Genomic DNA, 17,675 nt, shown 5'->3' on the forward strand with positions numbered 1-17,675 from the left:
CAGTGGAAACCTGGAGCGACAATAGACTGCATCATTCCTTGCTGAAAGCTAATAGTAAGAAATCCTCCGGAGAACAAAGTGTGCACAAGAGACATTTTTTTTTTTTTCAGTTGTTTGGACCGAGAACGGACATGGATAAAGCCTTCTGCAGCATATTACATTAGTGACCTTATGTATTTTCCAGCTGGGACAGATATGTGTGAGGTGTCCTATGCAGACTGAGTCAGGATGGAAGTGATGGACGACTGTTGTCTATTGGAAATGGGAAAGTCCTTATTTGTGTAATGGAGACGGAGTGGGAATGAGAACCAGTGATAGATGAAGCACAGCACAGGCACCATACATGTGTAATGCAGCACATACAAGCAATGGAGACGAGTGACGGGGTCACTTTCAGGCCAGTGTCTTCTTCAGATGTATTTTTATAGTTTCTTGGGAAGATCTAATTTCCCAACTATCCCACCTTGGCAGGCCCCGATGAATCGTTCAGGTTCTTTCAGCTCAAATTTGTGCCTTTTTGCAGTGCACATCCAGATGTATTACTTTTACACATTGCACATTTGAAGGAGTTGTAACCACACCGTAATCCTTTTTAAAACAAAACCTTTCAAGAGGAGGGAGGAGATGCAGACGGGCGGTGGAGGGGCAACGCTGTCTGCTCACGCCGTTCATGCTTCAGTGTTTGCTCGTCGAGTGTGTACATTTTACATTTTACATGACATTCAACTCCCCACAACCCTTCCCCTTTGACAATCCTGTTTTCTCAACCAGTCACGCACGTTTGAAGCTACAGGACCCGCGTGGCTGCAGTCGACAGGGTTCATATCTCACACAGTTGCACTAATTCAATTCTCTTATCTAGCGGGGGGATGGAGTGAGCTTTGCGTATGCGCTGGGGGTCACAGAGGTTAAAACCAGGATTTAATAGAAAATGGCCTCTGAGACACTTAGGGGTGTTGTGGGGGGAGGTACGGGGTTTTCCCTTATTGCCCCATTGTCATTAGATGAAAGCGGCTCGGTGAGCCACGCTGTACGCCTTCGCTGTACGCCTTTGTCTTCTCCAGAATCAGAACGCAGGTCCTGCAGTGTGAATTCTCAAAGATTTTCAGAATCACGTCAGAAACGTCAGCCACTGTCATCTTCAGTTCCTCTAGTGATTGTTCAGACTAAATGTCAGTGTGGCTGATCGGGCCCCCGGAGCACAATTAACCTTTATGTTTACTAATGTTGTCAGACTACGTTGAACATATCCTGTCAATAGGGCATTTTAATGTGGACTGTATGATAGACGAGGCGGGGGTGTACGGTGCAGCTTGTAGCATAAATATCGATTCTGAGAATGAATTTTGGGAATATTTAGCATAGGTGAAAGAGGCTAACTGTTAAAAACCTAATAAATACTTTGCAGGCTGCAGATTCTTTATCTACATTATTTAATCTTGTGATGCTGTGTCATTTTATAGTTTTCTTTATGTTTTTACCCTGTCTTTCATATATCCCTGATTTCATACACATTCATTTTATTTGTTTTATCCTCATGTAATGCATATGTACAGCACTTAGGTAGTAGTCTGTGGTTGTTTTAAGTGCTTTGTAAATACAGTTGGATTGGATTCTATTCCAAATAACTCTGCTCCTCTGAGGTCCTGTAGGAAATTCAATGAGAACAACAGTGATTCCACACACTAATTTTGTATAATGAATAAAATGCTTGAGTTAGCTTTGGCTAAAGCAGCACCTCCAAAGCTAATAAAGTTAAAACAGTGCTTACAATTTAATTTTCTTTCTAATCTTTGCTTGGATCTCCGCTGCCTCCTGAGGGAAATATGGGGCATTTAGGTTTTCTAGTTTTTGTTCTGTTCCAACAGCTTGTTATTTGCTTTGTCTGTCTGCCGCTCGCTGCAAGCAAGGCAGCAAACACTGGCTTTATGGGAACATTTGTGCTGAAAACAGCAGCCTGCTGCATCTCGAAATGGGTCTGATGCGAGCTTTGAAAGCTGCGGGCTGAAAGAACCCAAAACAAAAACTATGCGAAAACACTCTGTCAATCAGGTGACATTTCGTGGATTGGCCATCACAAATTGCCCCCTTTAGCATACATTGTTTTCTCCCCATCAGTTAAAAAAAACAAAAAAAAACAATTTCTCATTTGCTCTCCTCCTGATAGTATAACGCTGTTCACCCACAATAACTCAGCACCCTGAATGGGAGGATTAGCAGGAGTCCCGCACACAGCTACCTCACTATCTCCTGGAAACACAGACCACTGTTATGCACATCCACTCTTCTGGTAATGCGGGCGGTGACCATTGCTCCAAACTCCTGAAAAAACAGCCGTCACTTACCGGAAATGTGGGCAGATAATGGTGCGATAAGAACCCTGTCGGAGACCGTTAAACACGGAGAGATATTCAGAGTCATGACGTGTGGAAAAAGACAAATCTGTATGCACTGTCAGGGTTTTTCAGGCTGGACACCAACACTGTTTAGTAAGCCTGGACCACTGAGTCAGTCGCCACATTGTGCTGCCGGAGTCGAACGCTACCTAATGTTGACATTATTCTGTTGAGATAAGTGAGATGGTGTTCAGACGGGAGGGAGGGACGAAGGTTTCCGTCAGTGTCAGCAGACCTTCGCCTACTCGCCACCTCCTGTTTCCTGGATACACAGCTGACAAAAGCGCCAACATGACATGGAAGTGACCCGATGGTCATACGCCACTTACAAGTTAATACATAAATAGCCTCAATGGATGTGCGGATCTGCTGACCTATATATATATATATATATATATATATACATTTTAATTTGGTGTTCTTCTAGAATAGGTTGTCAAAAACAACAAAAAACGATAAGTTTAACATGGCTAGGCATCAGGTGTAACAGTGTTGACTGCTGGAGTACAGAGCAGTGGTTCCAAACCTTTTACAATGACTACCACCTGAGAAAATATAGACCCTTTCATGCCCATCAAATAATAAAAACCTTAATTGATTATCTTTGGACAGTACACAAAGGAGACACATTTACTCTTAATATGATTTGGTCATTGGTGTACAAAGCAGCAGAATTACAGCAAGTCGCCTTAAGAAGCGGCATCTCGTCTTTAATACTCATGAATACAGCAACCCAGAACATAAAGGAAAACTGCAGTTTTTCATCAAGTATAAAAAAAAAGATCATATTTATATTAAATATGAATTGTCATGATAGTGTGCAACCAATAGCTCAACAATAACATCATTAATGATTGTTTTAATAATATCATTAGGTGAAAATGTGAGATTATTCATGAAGTATCAGTACAAAATAATATTTGCTGCAATTCTGACAATCTGGTGCAAAAAGAAAAACCCTTTCAACTACACCTAAGCTGCCGTGTATGAAATAAAGATATATCAAGACTGTTTCTTTCTAAAGCCACTGCCAAATCAGTCAAGCTGTCAATATATGCTCAGTGTCGACTGTTTTGTTTATAACTTGTTTCCGGACAGAACAAGTATTTCTTTCCTTTGATGATACAACTAAGACCTTAATGTTACTCAAGCTTTTGTTGTTTATGTAACTAACTCGTTCTGCACCGTTTCACTGTCACTGCTGTTTCATGCACAAACTCACCTCTTGTGTTTGTGGAGGGAGGGAGGGGGGAATGGCAAACTGGTGTTGATCTTACTTTTTGGAAATTATTAAGATCTAATTAAAACAAAACATAACTTTGCTTCATGTACAACAGTTTGATTAACAGTGTATTGTTCTCACATGCATGTTCATTATCAGCTTTCCTGCCATTTTCATGTAAAGAGATGTTTTCAAAAAGTTACAGAGTAAACACAAAGCTTTACTGAAATAAAAACGTTAAAATGATGCGCTTTTGCTTGAAACGTTGTCGTGTAAACGGGGTCTAAATGTACAGGTTCGGCAAACTAATATCGAAGCACCACAAGTCAGTAACATAGACTAGTGTGAGTGTGTTTACAGTTTTTGATAGAATGAAAGGAGAAGAAGATAAAGACATGAAACCTTTCATCTGTTTCTTATGAACGTAGTCTGGCGGTTGAAGCAGGAAACTATATAAAGTTGAAATATGTTTGAGGATGACAACTTTCATCTCTTTACACCCCTTGCAGCACACTTTGGTCTGAGCTCTTACTGTCACTGACACTGCAAATGCACATGGTGCAGATTTGAGAATCCTTTTTTTTTTTTTATAAGCTGGTTTTCACTAAGACACACAACAACAAAATAATCCAGTTTTTAAGGCCAGCAAATCTGAATAGAGGAGTCTTGACTAGAGCTTCTCAGCCAACTGTCATTGACGTAATTGAAAGTAGATGCAGGAACCAACCCAGCATTAAAACGTGACTGGAATATATTTTAATCTATTTTCTATACTTTTTTTTTTTTTTTTTATGGCGGCGTCTGTGTCCCTTTCTGCTTTTATCATCTGACAGTGCCATCAGTAAGCAGATGAGATAGACACACAGGCTGTGAGAGCTTTCAAATACCAAATTCAATTGTTGTTATTTTTTTTCTGCACTGGCCTCAATTCCTGCAAGAGATGCATCCATTTTATTGCCATTAATTGATGCTCCGTGAGGTTTAAGCCACGCTCTTTCATTGTGCACGTCCATGAGAGAACAAGTACAGGATTTCATTAAGCACCACAATACACACTGGGGCCATAAAAAGGCTCCAGCTTGTTGCTATGGAGCCTCGACTCGTACCGAGGAATACACGAGCAGAAAGTGGATCCTTATTGCAGATCCAGAGCACGACCCGGCTCATATCAAAAAACACAGCAGTGAGGTATCTTCCCTCAAAGGAATTTTTTCACACTCATATTCCACATGGTTGATCTTAGAAAATGAAACGCACTGGAGGGACTGTACGCCGGCCTTCTGTGAACTATGCGTTTCTATCCCAACCCAGTCAGCATGTGGGGGGTTTTCTTGCTGCGATGTCACAGCTTTGCCTATTCTTGGTTCATTTCACAGAAAGAGCATGTCTACTGTCTTCTTTGGAACACATTGATCCGTGCAGCAACATTGATTCAGTTTGAGTCAGGACAATTCTCAATAGCTGTAACGTTGTGTTTCTTTTGTCGTTTTTTTTTTTTTTTTTTCCCTCCCCGGGCGTTCATCTATTCATGCAGAGGCGTTATGAACCTCACTTGCACATGTTTGATAAATGAATAAAAAGATTCTTAGCCTTCAGACTAAGAATCGAAACTGGCTAAATGATAATATCTACGTCTGCAAGATCTTTCTTTCCGAACTGTTCCGAACTGCACAGTTTAGGATGTCAACAGTATGTGGCAGATGACAGGTTTTATCTAACCACATATTGTTTTCATAGCATGAGCTGAGCTTTGTTGCTTGCTCCTTATGACTGTTCTGGCTGGAAGAAACTAAATTCTTAACTGGAGGGGGGGTTATGTTTGTCCCAGGTAAGTTAAATTGTTTGATTTTAATAGTCCGAATAAAACACTCACTCTTGGGAAAACAAAATCAGTTTCTATAGCTTTTCAAATTGAAAATGTGTCTTTTCTCGACTGCAGCTTTTAAGTAAATACCAACATCAGAACACTCCAAATCAGATGTTTCAAATCATACAAATTCATTATTTCTCTCTGTATTTCGCTTTCCTCTTCAAATAAGACCTGGATGCTACGTGTAGAACTTTTTCAGTGGCTAAGAAACTGTCATAACCATGTATCTCCACTTGGATTAATCAAATTTTATGTAATTAGAATATATTGGAAAAAAACCACAAACAACCACCCTGATTTATTTTAGCTCAGGATGATGGCTACGTTTGCACATCAAGAGCTTGCATGCAAAAAAAATGTAGTCGCACACGTGTGAGTCCATGGACTTCCTGAGTTGCGGAGCCACTAATGCAGAAGAAAAGCTGCCAGTGGAACAGTGAGTCGTTGCCTCATGCTGCCACAGTCTTGTTAATACAACCTCCTCCCTCTTCTTCTGTCTCGGGCTCAGTGCAGCAGAGCCGCTGTCTTTCATACGTGCTTTGTGAAGCTGCTTCCCTCAGATAATATGCCGAGGTCCTTCGGGACTCTCCAGAGACTCCAGGCTGACAAGATGTGCTTGTCTGATAAAAGAAAGTGATGTGTACAAGTGTAAACATTCAATATTATTCACTCACGGCTTGCTTGCTTTACTCTTATCTACAGCCCACTAGCTGAGGGCTTTTCTCTCTCTTGTAAAACCATCTGTAAAGCCAATTGGAGTGAAGACGAGTTATATATTTGATGCATGGACACGCGTCCTGCAGGCCTATCTACATTTGCACAGTGCGAGGGATGACGGTGTGTCATGCATAGTGAAATGGCCTTTCCGGGACGACACAGCCTGGATTGTTTTCTCACGAATTGTCAAATATAGTTAGTCAGGTTTCTGAGAATGGACTTCACTCGTTTTAACGGGGCAGTACAGAGTGTGTTCTTTTTAAGAAACAGGAAATGGCTAACGAAACGCTCCTTCCTGCAAAACTTATTACCCAAGTAGAGAAGGAAGAAGATGGTACCATAGATGAGGGAGCGCTGTGAGCGTCATTTTGGAGATATGTCAGAACATTTTAAAATTGATAAAAATATCGAGCAAGGAATGTTTTATTTAACTTTTAACTGTAAAGGTCTCTCGAGGTTAAACCTCAATGTCAACTTAATTATTTAAAAATTCATTATGCCACCTGTGCATTTGTATAGTTTTTTTTTAAGTATTTTTACAGACTTTAGGTTGATTTGGTTAGATTTTTTTGAAATTGCTGTTTCGACAAAAAGAAATACGAGCACTAAAGTTTCTTCAATTAGAAATGTATAATAGATTGGTTGAGTGGTGGGGCATGGTCACGTCTGCCAAATTATGTTTGTTTTCTTCTCCATGTCACAGTGATTAATGTGATTTCATCAGCAGACTACGCAAAACACAACAAATCAATGCATTTTGAAATGCAAGTTAAAATGCATCATAACTCATGTGATTATCCTTAAAATCACATTGATATTTGACTTTATAACATGTTTTCCTGTTATTTCAATAAATATAATAATATCAAATCAAATACATGTTTATATAAAAGGACTTTTATGACCAAAAGCTATTTGAATGTAGTATTACGTCTCCTCTCTTTAATGTTTATTTCTTAAAAGTGTCTTCATATACATCAGTTGTCACTATTTATTGACTGAATACAATCATCAAACTCTTATTTTCTTTATTTCTTACAGAAAAGACTCACCTTGAGTCGGATCTTACATTTGGCTTCAGTGTATTATTGTGAAGTCACAAATTCGTGGGAACACAAACTGCACAAAAGTAAGGTTGTTTTATTGGGGATATGAGCACTTCTCAATGGACACGATAATATAATGCTCTCTCAGAATCAATATAAATGTCAGGTGCACAGTCATTCATTTTAAAATGTGAATCAATCGTCCCGGTTCAGCTAATAGTGTATATCTCCATGGTCAAAGCCACAAACCATATCTGGTTCAACTAGAGCAAATTCCAAAGACCGCTGATTACCGTGGATTACCAACTGTTATGTATTGGTGGACAATGAAGTGGCCAAAAATAAGTTGTTGCGTACCTGAGTCAGCAGAATCCTGCTCACTAATTAACAGTGTGTCGACACATTCCATTTCACTCTTCGCCCACAGTTTTACCCTCTTCAAAACGAATGTTAGAAACCCTGCCTCAGAGCTCAGCCTTCACGTCCTCTGTGTTCTCTCTGCTATTGATTAATGTTCCTCACCAGCATTCAGTGGTGCTGCATAATTTGGATAAATAGTTCCTGGATGGGGCCCCATTAGGATCATTAGCGCAAGTGTGAGGTTGCAGATGCGGCAGGAAAAACACTCGCAACCTCCGTAAACAACCTTGTTTATCAGTGTCATTGATTGTTTGATTTTTCATGTCTTAAGGTGCAGACTCAGCTCTATAATTAAGGCCACAGTGTATAAAAATCAGCTGAGGAAAGGTCATAAACACAGAAAGGATCCGTCCTTGTTAATCCCTATGGAAAATAGACATTAAATATCATTTTAGATTCTACTTAGTTTTTATTTATCATGACTTCTTCCAGTAACAGTTACAGGACAAAAGGGAAACCTTTGACTAGGAAACTTTCGTCTATTGATTTTCAACATATCTCGTGATCGATTATGGAACGTCTTTGAGAGCTGCTTGACTTAAAGCAGCCATCTTTTTTTCTTTTTTTTTTTTTTTTAACATGCTCTTGGCAGCAACATCAGACGGTATCTATCAGTCGGAGTAAATAAGATCTCTGCCATTCTCTCCATCCTCCATCGAGTTATCTTTTCCTAATTAGACACCACTCCACTGCCCTATTTCACCAGAAAATACATCATATTAATGAAACAAGATGCTCTCGTGGCGCCCATAAACAGTGATTCATCTCTCTTTCAGAAAACGTGGCCCTCCAGTGTCCTCCGCTGCGTGGCCTGATTAGAAAGCCGGAGTAAAAGTGAGAAGGCAGAATAGGGGAAAAAAAAAAAAAAGTCGATGCACACACACATCAGAACCCTTTGGATGAGGAAAAAAATGAGAAATAATAATGGGTGGTGTCATCCGTGATGCACTTATTGGTGATTCACTTCACGGCTGAACCCCTTTCTGTCTTTCCCCCGAATGCAGTTTCTGTGCCTGAAGAACATCAGGACCTTCCTGGCGGCGTGCAGCGATACGTTCGGACTGAGGAGGAGCGAGCTGTTCGAGGCCTTCGACCTTTTCGACGTCAGGGACTTTGGAAAGGTAAGGCGCAAAGCGGATGACGGCTTGCATCCTCGATCACAGTGCCTGCAAACTGTCCCCAAAGCCAGCACTGAAGCACTTTCACGCCCATTGCTGTGACAATATGGAACTCGGTCAGACATATTTGTATGCAAGTATTCGATTTGGAATCATGATGAAAATCCTCATGCGTGAAATCCATTGTCTGTAGCCTCTATATAACCATTAGTAGATGTTCATCCTGTCATTACAGGTGCTAATAAACACAGTCGGAGGCTACTTTGTGGCTTCCCCAACACATCTGAACTCCCAAGTCAAAGCTGGAGTCAGCAACATGACCCAGCAGTTTAATCGCTTCCTCTCATTAAAGTGGAAATGCCTAAGCGTTGCAGCCTTTACGAGGGGTTAAAAGTCTGGCCCCGGGTTCCTTGCTTTGATAGGGCTCTCCGTCTCCGCTCGCAGCGCTGTGAAAGTGTCTGCGGCTCTCTGACAGCTCCACCGCTGCCCTCCAGAAGTCCCCAGGAGGTTTAATTAGAAATCTCGAAGTAGCAGCCTGAAGCAGGGAGAGAAAGAGGGTGGTGTTGGATCCTAACGCGTGTGAAGCATTCATAAGATGAGAGGGTCATTTCTCTGTAGTGCACTGATGTCAGAGGAACAAAGACAGTGACTTTGTTATTCAAATAGATAAAAAAAAAAAACACACACGCCCTTTTTATGAGAAATCAGCTTGTAACAGACGATGTTTATGAAAGATGAGTTTCAGTGAGAGACACTTTGTGGTGGAGTGCTTACTGAGAATGTGGCGACGTTTTAATGTTCTCCATGGGCCTGAATGAGCTTCCTCCAGGCACTTTGGTTTAATTGACCAAAGACCTGCGTATGAAGATGACTCTGAATTTCCCACACAGGATTAAGAGATGTAGAAGATGGTATTCTTTCATTGCAAACTCTGGTTCAAATCTGAATTTGGAATTTGCATGTTGTCTCTTTGTCGGTCCTATGGAGATGATGTCGTTATTTATCGATAATCTTTTTATTTGATTTTTTTTTTTTACTTTTCAACAAACATATAGATCCCAAACAAAACAAAAGGGACAAAACATCAACCAACGACGACAACAAAAAAGGGCACAGACCATGGTCAGAATATGTGACCATTTTTTTGTAATATTGTATGAAAATGAAAGTACACGGCCTTACATTCCATCACAGTCAGAGGTCTAAAAAAGGTTTCCAAATCTCGATGAAGGCATCTCCTTTATTTCTCAGAGTGTGTGTCCGTTGTTCCAGTCTTGGTGTTTCAGTCAGAATTAGTTTGATATGATGTGGTTATGCCCACCTCCGCCTACCAGCTGTATAATATAAACAACTTGTGGTACGAGACAACAGATCCACCCTCACATGATTTAGTAGCGGCTTGGAGGATGCAGGGGCCTATTCACATTTTTTTTTATCCCCAGTTTTTTCCTTTACCTGGGTATGTTTTCTCTGGGTACTCTGGTTTACTCCAATCAGTTATAGATATAAATATGTTGGTCGGCGATTGTCTCTCTACTTCAGTGACTCTGTCAGATTGGATCAAGCGGGTATAAAAGATGTGTCAATAAAACAATGGCTTGTAATAAGGCCTTTATTTAACCGGCTGTCTTCTCCTACCACTATTACATTATTTCGCTATACCCACCTGATCCAGACTGTTGTGAAATGGGCCCAGATTGAATCCCACTGAGCGGTGTTCGGCGTAATGGCAGGGCGAGCACAGCGAGGCAGCAACCACGCTCACACTTACAGGGAGGTTTTGGATCCACCGACTCACCCAAAGAAAACCCGCACAAGCCGAGAAAGAACATGCAAACTCAACACGGGAAGGAATCATGTTACGGTGAGGTGACAACACCAACCACTTCACCAATACGCCGCCTGTGTTCTCCAGTCAAAATATCTCCACGTCCGCGCTGAACTCCGCCTCGCTGATTAAAACATAACAAGCCAAATCATCCATACACCCTCAGCAGGGGTTGATTCTCATAACTGACAATTTAATATGACTAATTGGCCAATATCCAATGAAAAGATCCTTTTATATAAAGCTTTGACTTACAAAGGATATATTAACATTATCTCTGGGAACTGCTAATGATGAAGCCTGTAAAAAAAAAAAAAAAAAGTACAATCTGAGGGAGTGTGCAGGGAGCTTTGGATGGAGTCAACAGCACATTTTTATCTCCACTTTCATGTTCATTTTTACTCCTGTGCCGAGCTGAATTAAGTGGCTGGGAGAATTAAATCATCTATTCATTAAGTCATTTATAATTAAAACACATTTGCACCGCAGGCGAGTTTCTTTCTTTCTTTCTTTCTTTCTTTCTGCTGGCAGGGAAATATTTTCACCGAGTGGCTCGTTGAATAAATGCAGGCATATTCGAGTCTTTATCCATGCTCCTTAGAAATGCACAAACAAAAAAAAAAATCCTTAAGATTTACTCACGCTTGTGATCATTTTTTTTGTTTTAACAAAGTAATGAATTTTCTATCCTCTCCTCAGTAGCTCCCGCGACTCTCCCCCTAAAGGATTTAATGTCAATACTTGATTAAGCTTTGTCACAGTGATTTCTCAATCCATCAAGGAGTGCAGTTTCTCCCCGACACTTTCAGATGAGATGATAAACTTTTCATTTATTTCTGCCCAGCCGTTTTCCCGCAGCGCTCCTCACACTCGGCTCAGGTGAAACTCTTTGATGGCTCTTGAATGAATCCCACGTTGCCCAGAGTGGATCTCACATCTTTGAAATTAGACGGCGAGCCGGTGGGTAATCCTCTCTCGGCTGACTCCGTCGAGGCTAATGGAGTGAGGACGGGAGGGAACGGTCCAGGCTGCCACTCACCTGCCCTCACTGCGTCTTTAAAAAAAAAAAGAAAAAAGACAGAGACATTTGTTTTGTTTCAAAAATAGCAAGGCTGCTTCTGAATAAAACATGAGCGGAGACTGTTTATTTTGTATGATGGCCTTGATGGAGTGTGTGGAGGAAGCCTCTCGCTGGGATTGCACTGTGTGTAATCTTCAGGCATTAAAGACCTTGACTCCACCACCTTAGAGGCGGAGGAGGAGCGGTGAAGTAAGAACCCTTTGGAACGAGCATGACTAAACTCGCAAACAGCGTCTGTGTTGCTGGAGATTCGTACGGTGGCTCCGCAACGCTGTTTATACCAGATAAACATGGATACAAACGCAGCAGGTCGGCGGCACTTTCTCCTCATAGCAACAACATCTGGTGAGCACATCTGTCTCGCAGACACATGCGTGGTTGTGGATTCTGGAGGGAGAAGGGGAACTTGGCGAGGCAGGTCATACACACCTGGCAGAGGGCGAGAGGAAGGGTGATGGTGTGTATTTAGAGGTGAGAGCGAACCACGAGATTCTCTTTCTCTTCCATGTAACATGTTTATTCTTGTGATTTTCTATTTTCACGTATAGCTTGTATACAGTGCATGCGAGCAATATGACTGTGCATACAGTGAACACTATCGTTAGGGCTGCACAATAGATCGCACACTTATGATCGCGATATGAGCATTTGCAGTATTTCTATTATAACTACGGTTAAATGCACTGTGCATGTGCCGACAGCGGCTTGTATTTCACTTCAATATTTCATTATTACATCATACCTCGTGATAACAGGCCAGAAGTCAGAAGCTACAAAGTACAGAAATCAAGAAAAAAAAAATGACTGAAGCCAGCAAAGTCAAAGCTTCTCTGCTTTGGAAACACAGCTAGTGGAAATTACATTCCATTACAGGCGCACATGTGATCGAGAGAAAAAAAAGGAACAGATGCAGTACAGTTGCGGTCAAAACTAGTTCCAAGAAAAAACTAGATCACTGTTATTTGGACTTGCAAATCCCACAGCAACATCAACGTGATTTACTTATTGTTTTTTATTTTTTTCATTTATCATATCGGAATCACAATACTTAACGTTATCACGTATCACATCCTGAACTAATATTGTGTGCAGACCAAACTATAGGAGTGAGACTAAATCTCTCCAGAAGTTAATTTTGTCCAACATTGCATGTCAAAGTTATTCTCCATCCATGGCTTCCTGTCCATTACAGAGGAACCGAGACAGACACACTTTGATTTACACCTACTGCCACCAATTACCCTCAAACACATGTCATGGACTGTGGGCGGAAGCTGGGGTAAACAACATATGAAGTTCTTCCGGCTAAGCTTCCAAGCTCAGTGTAGAACCAGGATTCTTTCCGTGAAAAGGTTACGCAATAAACTACTGTCAAGATGTGATAAACAAACTGTGACTTTATATTGTGTCTGATGTTACAGAGTTCTGTCCCAATTAAATAAATGTTGGTTTTGGAAAGTGGGATCTATGATGATGTAGAGCAGGGGTGTTTAGATCAGGCGCCACAGACGGGGCCAATTTCATCTCGAGTGGGCCGGACCGGTAAAATAGTGTCATAATAACCTTTGAATTTGCACTTTTCCTTGGATGTGGCGCAGAGTATACGTGATGAAACTATCTATAGTTTCACAAAACCAAAGAAATAACATAAAAAATCTACAACAATCTCAACAGAAAGGCAATTTTAATGATACATTTTGGTGCAAAATACAGTGAAATGTCCCAAAATAACTTGCTTTATGCATGTTTTTACAAACTCACCATGGTAGCATGGCTTTGAGGCAATGATCTCAAGGACTCAGTAATGTGTCCATTAAAGTAAAAATTTGATTTTAAAAATCAAATCTGTGTATCTTTTGTTTGGTGGGCCTTATGTTTGACACCCTGGGTGTAGTGGTTAATACTCCCTGAGAATGACTCCGGTTTGAGTCCTGGCTTGAGTTTGAAATCTTGTGCATGTGTGGGATTGTTTCTGTGTTTCAGGTTGATTGCTGACTGTAGAAATAGAAATACTTTTATTAATCCCAGAGGGAAATCTGTGCAACATAGCTCCACACAGAAAGGAACACAGAATAAATAGCATAGAAGTTAAAATATCATTATGATCGAATAAAGTATGTGAAATAGTAGAATAAGTACGTAAAATATATAAGTAATATTAACTATTCATATAAGGGCTCAGCAGTGACTGACATTAGTACAGAAGAATTAAAATACCAGAAAAACACAGCGAGCACTATTTAAATCCTCGTAGGTTTAACAGCGTTGAGTATCTGTCTCTGTGTTTCCCATGGTGATCTATATCCAGGTTGCACCCTTCCTTCCACCACTGGGATTGCCTCCAGCATCCTGCAACATCCTGAGCTGGACAAAGTGGTATAGAAGATGACTGGATGGATGTTGGGAGGCATAAAGCATCATCCTGTGCTCGTGCGTGGGGAAAAATAAAAGAGTTGACATCCCAGTTTGAATGAAAAAAAGGTGCGGTCATCATCGTTCCCGGCTGTGAGTGACTAACTGTCTCACTTCAAAATAGAATCAAAGTGCTGACAGGAGCTTTCCGCGCTCACTGTCACATGACGGACAGTTTCTTGGAACAAATGATTAATTTTTTTTTTTTTCTTGAGGTGTATGCAAGCTGCTTACTCCATCGTGTGCTACTGGTAGCGTTTTATAGTTCAAGGCCCTTATTGAATTTCTTGCAGTGAAGTATTAAATTCAGCATTAAACAGGACTTTTATGTGAGGGCTATAATTAAATAGACGCTGTGGAGACACAGTGATTGATGGCTACTCCATGGGTCTTCAGCCTTCATCACATTACGGTGAAGTAACCTCGCATCATTCACGTAGACCAGGGTTTTTCAAAATGTGAGAAGATGAGCCCTGTCTTACTGACCTTGAACTGCAGTGTGTTCAATCATTTCAAAAACTATGTGCTATAAAAAAACAATATTGTTAGTTTTTTTTTTTTATAAGCAGTGTTTTTTTTTATTAATTTTGAACTTTTCGAACAGACAGGAAACCAAAACAAACATGACTGTGAATACGAAGTCCTCGGAAACAGATGAGAATCTCAGATGTCTTTTGGCATAAAAAAAACCAGGGAAGCCACTTTTTTTTCAAAGCATCCTTTGTGTGCCAGGTCCCCGGTGTCATTTGGGAGATGGTTGGTTTAGGATTGTTGCCCACAACTTATCAAGCATCTTCTCATTTCCTTGTAGTCTTGAATTTAAACGCTCCATTGGCAGAACCTTGAAAATCTCCCTGTACAACTGGTTAACGGCCTCAACCCACTGGAAAAGATCTTCTCTGCTCCAAGAGACACATTTATTAAAACCTTTTTGCTGAGTGTTTGGAAGAAAGACGACCCAGGATCTGATTGAATATTATTGTAAAAAGCACTGATTTGTTCTATGACTTTAACCAAAAACTGAACTATAAGAGGAGAAACCAGATGCAACCTCCTTCCCGCACGATGTTCAAAGGGGGATATATTAATAGCTTTACCCTCCAGTTATCTAGTTTTGTCACAATTTTCTACTCCTGATTTTTTTTCTTGAACTCACCAACGAGTCAGTACGTGACACACCTGCATGTTTTTAAGCATTTAAAATGCAAATATTGTGGTTAAAAGAGATTAATGTTGCATGCTAATGCATCCAATGAAACCATTTGCATATTTACTGTAGATATAACCGACAGATAACAAATTACAGGAAGGAAAAATAATTCATACGCAGCTGCTGTTTTACAATATAATGGTGATTTATTGTACAGTGTCTGAGCTGACTGGGGAGGTGAACACCGTCTTTCTTTGCTTGTTCTGATGATTTTCCAGCGGAGTCTTATAAGGATCATGCCGTATGATTGTCTTTATTCATACTATACAGCGACCTTACATGCTCCTTGAATGGAGGTAGTGTCATTCTGGTGGAAAAAAGAATAATTCCTATTAGCATAGATGTGTAATCACAGCATAAAAGTCATAACATAGCATTGATTAGAGGTGACCCTTTCCAGTAAAGGGCCAAGTGGATCCAACCCATGCCAGCAAAATGCCACCAACTCCTTCTCCTCCTTCTCCTCCTCCTCCTCCTCCTCCTCCTCCTCCTCCTCCTCCTCCTCCTTAAACAGTTGCACTCATAGTAGGGGTCAAACATTCACGTTTTAGCTTTAATTTGTATCCCGTCTATATGTGACAGCTTCATTAATGAGATCAGGGTTTCAAGGTTTCAGCAGTCGTGTCACCGTTTCACTGTACACTGATACGTTCAGTGTTTTTAATGGGTAAAGACTACCGCAAAGATATGCCTGATATAGATGAAGTTTTAAAGGCTCATTGCGGTCGGCCCTTATCGCTCTGCCGCTAGTTCTGCGTATGGGAGTGTGGATTCAGTGGGTTTCTTTTTTTTGGTTTTGGATAGGGTGTGGAGAATGAAAGCTGAGATGGGGCGGAAAAGGGAGACAGACAACAGAGAGAGGTTATTGATTAGTGACTTCCTCTTCAGTTGACTGTGATAAATTTAACTGTGGAAACCCACTAAAGGCTGATGCATCTCCTGACCACCACCCCTCCGCCGCCTCCTCATCATTTTCTCCGTCTCTTTCCTTTGTCCTTCAGCTGTGCTCTCCCCAGCAGATCGCTGTGGTCCGATATCACATATCTGCTATGTGCTAATGGATTCTCGGGTTGTATCGCTGCACCGCAAGGCTGGCCGAGCTGCTGGCACAAATGTTTTAGAGGCTTTTTTTTTTTTTTTTTTTTAAAGCTGCCGTTAGATCAGTGTAGTGGGTGGTCAATATGTTGTGTGGAATTGGCCTTTTCCAAAATGATACACCAGGGTCTCTTACTTGACAGGGATTCTTTTGATTCTTGCGCTCACATCAAATGGATTACCACATAAGTCTTTCCAGTAGGGTTTGTGGGAGGTTTTTTACTTCATAGCTTTGTAGGTGTCACTGGGTTACAACCGGCAATTAAGCTCTCCGCCTCAAGTGGCTGTCCCGCCTGCAACAGATTAATTTGTCTGCCTATTCAAGCACAACCGTACGTCACCATTACAGTATGAAGGTTTCTCTATTCACACACCGCGCAAGAGAGGAATATACGCATTTTAAGTGTAGCACGTGTACACTTGTGGTGTTCTGAAATGTGGCCCGCAGAAATCCACACGCAGCCTCTGCGGAAACAGTTGGTTTGAGTTTACAGGCTGACAGCTGTAGAGCAGACCGCTCCCTGGAAGACAGTTTGATCTGTCAAATCCAGGTGAAAGCCCTCACTTTAACAATGACTGCGTTCCACTTGTATTCTGCAGACTTGCTAAACGGACACTGCTACATTTATTGGAAGAGGGTTTATTAAATGACAGTCTCCCTCCTTTCAAAATGGACAGAGTACATAGTTGTGTGTGTGTGTGTGTGTGTGTGTGTGTGTTCACAGTACATACCTGCACGAGTGTAAAGCAGCATGATTTTGTACTCGGTTCTAGAAAAACCTCAATTCAAAACCCTAAATTATGGAAGGCATTCACTTGACTTCCAGCAGGTCTGTCTACAAGAAAGTGTCCATGCTTCGCTTACGTTTTCCTCACAGTGCATTTTGGACTTAAAGCAACAACAATTTGACGGAACCTGCTGTAAAGCCGCTATGCTGAAAGCTCTGTGGATAATTCATGGACTCCCAGTGACTGGAACCACACGTCTTGCATCAACTGGCTTTCTTCAAGCGTGAACACACACACACACACACACACACACACACACACACACACACACACACACACACACACACACACACACACACACACACCCCGAGCCCAATCATGGCTTGCAGGAGATCACTCAGCCCACAGAACCTCCTGCCTCTCTGCTTGCAGCCGACAGGACTGGATTGTCTCTTTGATTGTTTCAGCGCCTCGAAAAAAACTTCTTTGATGATCGTGGACATCTGTTTGATCCCTCCGTGAGCCCATTGG

General features: G+C 41.2%; 1 protein-coding gene across 1 annotated transcript in view; it reads left to right on the top strand.

The window, feature by feature from the left end:
- The window catches only part of vav3 (vav guanine nucleotide exchange factor 3), a 93,082-nt gene that overhangs the window by 8,995 nt on the left and 66,412 nt on the right, over positions 1 to 17,675 (top strand). The window contains exon 2 of the mRNA XM_080489423.1: positions 8,676 to 8,792. Coding sequence (XP_080345549.1) covers positions 8,676 to 8,792 — 117 coding nt within the window. The remainder of the gene's footprint in view (positions 1 to 8,675; positions 8,793 to 17,675) is intronic.

The sequence above is a fragment of the Lipophrys pholis genome, assembly GCF_963383615.2.
Source record: "Lipophrys pholis genome assembly, chromosome: 20".
Lineage (NCBI taxonomy): Eukaryota > Metazoa > Chordata > Actinopteri > Blenniiformes > Blenniidae > Lipophrys > Lipophrys pholis.